At 55.8% G+C, this 3,868-nt stretch overlaps 2 protein-coding genes across 2 annotated transcripts in view; both read right to left on the reverse strand.

Moving 5' to 3' along the window:
- Window positions 1-668, reverse strand: part of LOC127750425 (cell adhesion molecule Dscam2-like) — a 222,882-nt gene extending 222,214 nt beyond the window's left edge. Inside the window, exon 1 of the mRNA XM_052272126.1 lies at window positions 238-668. Coding sequence (XP_052128086.1) covers window positions 238-310 — 73 coding nt within the window. The 5' untranslated portion in view covers window positions 311-668. The remainder of the gene's footprint in view (window positions 1-237) is intronic.
- A 566-nt stretch (window positions 669-1,234) lies between these two features.
- LOC113201824 (phospholipase A2 hemilipin-like) overlaps window positions 1,235-3,868 on the reverse strand; it is a 9,609-nt gene continuing 6,975 nt past the window's right edge. Inside the window, exons 2-5 of the mRNA XM_026415753.2 lie at window positions 3,079-3,418; window positions 2,509-2,668; window positions 2,271-2,423; window positions 1,235-1,734 (exon numbers count right to left, since the gene is read on the reverse strand). Of these exons, the coding sequence (XP_026271538.1) occupies window positions 1,599-1,734; window positions 2,271-2,423; window positions 2,509-2,668; window positions 3,079-3,418 (789 nt within the window). The 3' untranslated portion in view covers window positions 1,235-1,598. The remainder of the gene's footprint in view (window positions 1,735-2,270; window positions 2,424-2,508; window positions 2,669-3,078; window positions 3,419-3,868) is intronic.

A 3,868-nucleotide genomic window follows, 5' to 3' on the forward strand; every position in this document is an offset into this window, starting at 1 on the left:
CGCCACGCCCCGCCACGCCACGCCTGGCCCCCAAACTCACCCCACGCCATGCTCCGCCACGCTACACGGAGCGGCAGTTGTCTGATGACATCAACTTGAGGGAGTCACTTTCCCCTTGTTTGTCGGCTTAAACTTAATCAGCGACTTTGCGCGGGCGTGGCGGTGCGCGGCGTCCCGAGGCCGTGCGCGGAGCTCCCGCTGAACAACAAGACCGCCGACACGCCGCCAACAACTCACCTGTCAGGCCGAGCAGCGCCGCCGCCAGGATCACCAGGATGGCCCTGGCCGCCCGGCCACCCGGGGCCAGCATGTTCAGCAGTTGTCAGGAGACGGCGACATGCTTCTTCTGCATCAAAGTCCACACTCCGAGCGCACGCTCCTCCGCGGTCTCCACCGGGACCGAGCACCTTAGAGCGACGACCGAGGCCACTACTGCCGGGAGAGAAAGTCCATCCACCGGTTTGCTAGATCTTCTTGGGCCGGCGTCGGCCGAGCGTCGGACCAGGAGTCGGCTGAGCGTCGGAAAGGCGTCGGCTGAGCGTCGGCAGACTGCCGGGTGCGACCGGGGCGCGGTGCTCGTGCGAGCTCACGCTCGTCTCGCACGTGGCTGGGTGCTCGAGGGGCGCGCAGGGCCGTGGCCTCTGAGTGCGACCGGGAGGGGTGGCTGTCCGCCGCAGACTGAGCGGTCCCGGCGCCGCGCCGCCGCGTGCGGACCGGGGCGAGGGGTAGCGCACCTGACCCACCCCACCGCCCCACCCCCGGACCACGGACGGAGACCACAGCGCGCGGGGTAACGCCGCCCCTACAACTTGACCCACCCCACCCAGCCCCACCCCACCCGACCACAGCGGTGAGCTCCGTGCGAGCTGCTAGCTGCTTGTGTGTGGAGGCACACCGTTGTGCATTCATGGCAAGTTGTGACCGCCCCTTCACGAAATAAATAGAAATATCACTCCTAAATGAAACATAAAGTACTCTGCAAATCTAACTGCACAAAAAACTCACAGGCCCACAGTTTTGTTTGTATTCTCCCATAAAAAAGGCTTTAGTAAAGTACCATAGAGGTGGCTGTCATACCGCAACTGCGGTAAATTAGCGAAGGGGAACATTTTAGTTGCCTTTCCCTTCGAGATATACGAGACGCTTCTCGTTATATAAATAACTGTGAGACTGATCTTTCAGTTTATAGTAGTTCGGGGCATATTTGGAATATCCTGTATAGTAAACACAGAAGTAAAAAAAATCGGATTTATTTCGTTTTCTGTCGCAGTTGAGCGGCTGTACTCCGCCTCTTGCTTTCTATCACAGACACATACAGTTTTAATAGCTGCATTCCTAATGTAGTATCACAAGTCACTTACAAAGTTCCAAAGTCACCGTCTGGGTAACAGGAATATACTCCGTCTTGGGATATGTCAATATCACCGAACACATCTTCTCGCTCACTACACTAAACATCAAGTAAGGAAAGTTCTTGGTGGAATGCACACCAGCTGCCGGTCCTTGTCTGACCGAAGAACACACTTATATCGCTACTTAAATACTCGCAGTAAAGGAACAACTTGGGAAGTGGAGAGTGCGGTGCGATCCTGGTTCGCTCATCGTCTTCTGAACGGGAGGATGGAGCTGAGGAGGTTAGACACAAGGCCGGACGGGCCCGATGCGTAGCCCCCGGCTCCCCCGAACTCCTCGTAGCGCGCCTGCGCGTGGAAGCGCATGCGGCAGCGCCCGCTCCTAAAACAGAGAAGATCGCAAAACTGTACAGGAGCCAAGTTGGGATTTAATTTTCCCCAAAAAGTAATTTTGGGAACTAGACCGTTGCGTCCGAAACATGGCAAAACCGCAAATCGGATTTCAGCTGCTCGATTTGGAGGGTTTAGAGTGATTGTCAACAAAATTACTCATCACCACTTGAATCATAAGAAATTCACTATGTCCGAGTGTTGGGCTTTTTTCAGAAACATGTCCAGATTAGATTTGAAACAAAATTTTGCGCTGTTGCCAAATTGCCGTCGCAACGGTCTGTTAAAAAAAAAATCCAAAAACTGTTTGAATTTTCATTTTTTCCAAATTTTCCAGAAATTCTTGGGTGTAGCGAAATGCTTTTCCTTTTTTCCTGGAAAAGTTTCAAATTTTTTCTGATAAATTTCGGACTTTAAAATACCTATCCGAGGCGAAGCCCATCAAGACTGATATTAATTCTATTTCCTGCTTGATTTTGCTGAAAGGTGTCGCTTTGAACTTTTATTGGAGTCTTTAGGTTAACTTACCTGTCATCCACGTCTTCGGAGTAGCAGGGTCGCTTCTCCTTGAAGCAAGACACCTGCACCACGTTGAAGAAGATGGATCCGATGAGGTTGGACGTCTCGGACCCGACGCTGCGGAGACACCGCCGGAAACGGGCGTCGCAGTCGCAGTGAGACCTGAGGTGACCGTCGGGTAAATCAATACCACCGTCAGCAGTTGTCGACATCGCTTAGCGACAGAAGGTAAGCCATGGAGTCTTACTTGGTGTAGATGGCGTTGTTGCAGAGTCCCTGGGCGCACTGGCCCGCCTCTAGGATGGCCGGGCAGTGGTCGTGCTCGCGGCAGCACGCGTCCTCGGCCTCGTGGTAGCCCAGGTCCTCGTAGTGTTGGGCCGTGCTGCCGGGACCGCACCACTTCGTCCCTGTAACATACGTTGCGCTCGAGACTATACACGTTCACGTTGAAACGCATATTTGTAGAAAAGCGCGTTACAATATATTGCAACGCGGGTACTGAAAAAATTCCCTATTCATGCTACAAAAGTTTGCCGACTCGAGAAGGGAGGGGGTTGGGGGGACCTGTTGCGTCCCGCTGAACACGGTTGGCGGTCGCCCCGAGCGCTGCGGAGTGCTGCCATCTGGCGGCGGCCGTCGCAACCTCCCGAGCGGCGGGAAGCGCGGGATTCGAACGGCGCGGCGGGCGATACTCCGCGCTCTATCTGCGCTGTCGGGGGGATAGAGTCGTGGCACGCGGAGCAAGGGACAGAGACATTCTGGTGCACATTTTATCAGAACGGTAATGACTGGTGGTGCAAAGGCGTGCGGAACTGACCTGGATAGATGAAGCCCGTCTGTCGCAGACCCCCGGGGCTCGGGCCCAGCGGCCCGCCTCCGCCCCCGCCCCCGCCGCCGAGGTGGTTGCGGTGGTGCTCGTGGCAGGCGCGCACCAGGGCGTCGAACTGCTCCGGGGAGCTGTTGCTCACGCGGCGCGGGTCGACCGTGGACAGCCTGTGCTCCGCGGCGCGCCGGTCGCCGTACAGCGTGCAGGTCGGGCCGGCGCCGTGCAGCTCCACGACGCGCAGGCGGCCGTCGTGCGAGTCCGCCACCAGCAGGCTGGCCCGGCAGGTCGCCAGCAGCAGTGGCAGCAGCATCAGCGGCGGCAGCCGCGACACCTGGGGAAAGGGCGTCAGGGTTCGTGACCTATGCAGGGGTAGAAATATTATTGGGTAGGCCCACCAAAACCGTTATTGGAGTTCGTTGGACCCCATAATATTTGTACCCCGGGGTAAAAATATGATGGGGTCCCTATCGACTCTAATCGCTGAGCGAAGCTCAGTCCAAGTCGCTGAGGGGTCAGGCGTTGTCTCCGTCGTGAGTCTGTCTGTCTGTGTCTAACTCACTCAATGGACTACGAAACGGCCGCACCGATGACGAAATGCGAGTTTGTTCAAACATTGACATTTCTTGGGGCAGTTTCAAATGCATTTACTTTCAGGATTTGTTTAGTTTGAAATATCCAATAGTTTAATTTGAACTCGCGCGTAGTTTGTTGGTGTGTTGGCAGCACTGCACTCGAGTGGGCAAAGAGCGCAAACGGCACCTGCGCCACTTCAAGACTTTCT

This window comes from Frankliniella occidentalis, unplaced genomic scaffold (genome assembly GCF_000697945.3).
Source record: "Frankliniella occidentalis isolate FOCC.00 unplaced genomic scaffold, Focc_3.1 Scaffold188, whole genome shotgun sequence".
NCBI classification, from domain to species: Eukaryota; Metazoa; Arthropoda; class Insecta; order Thysanoptera; family Thripidae; genus Frankliniella; species Frankliniella occidentalis.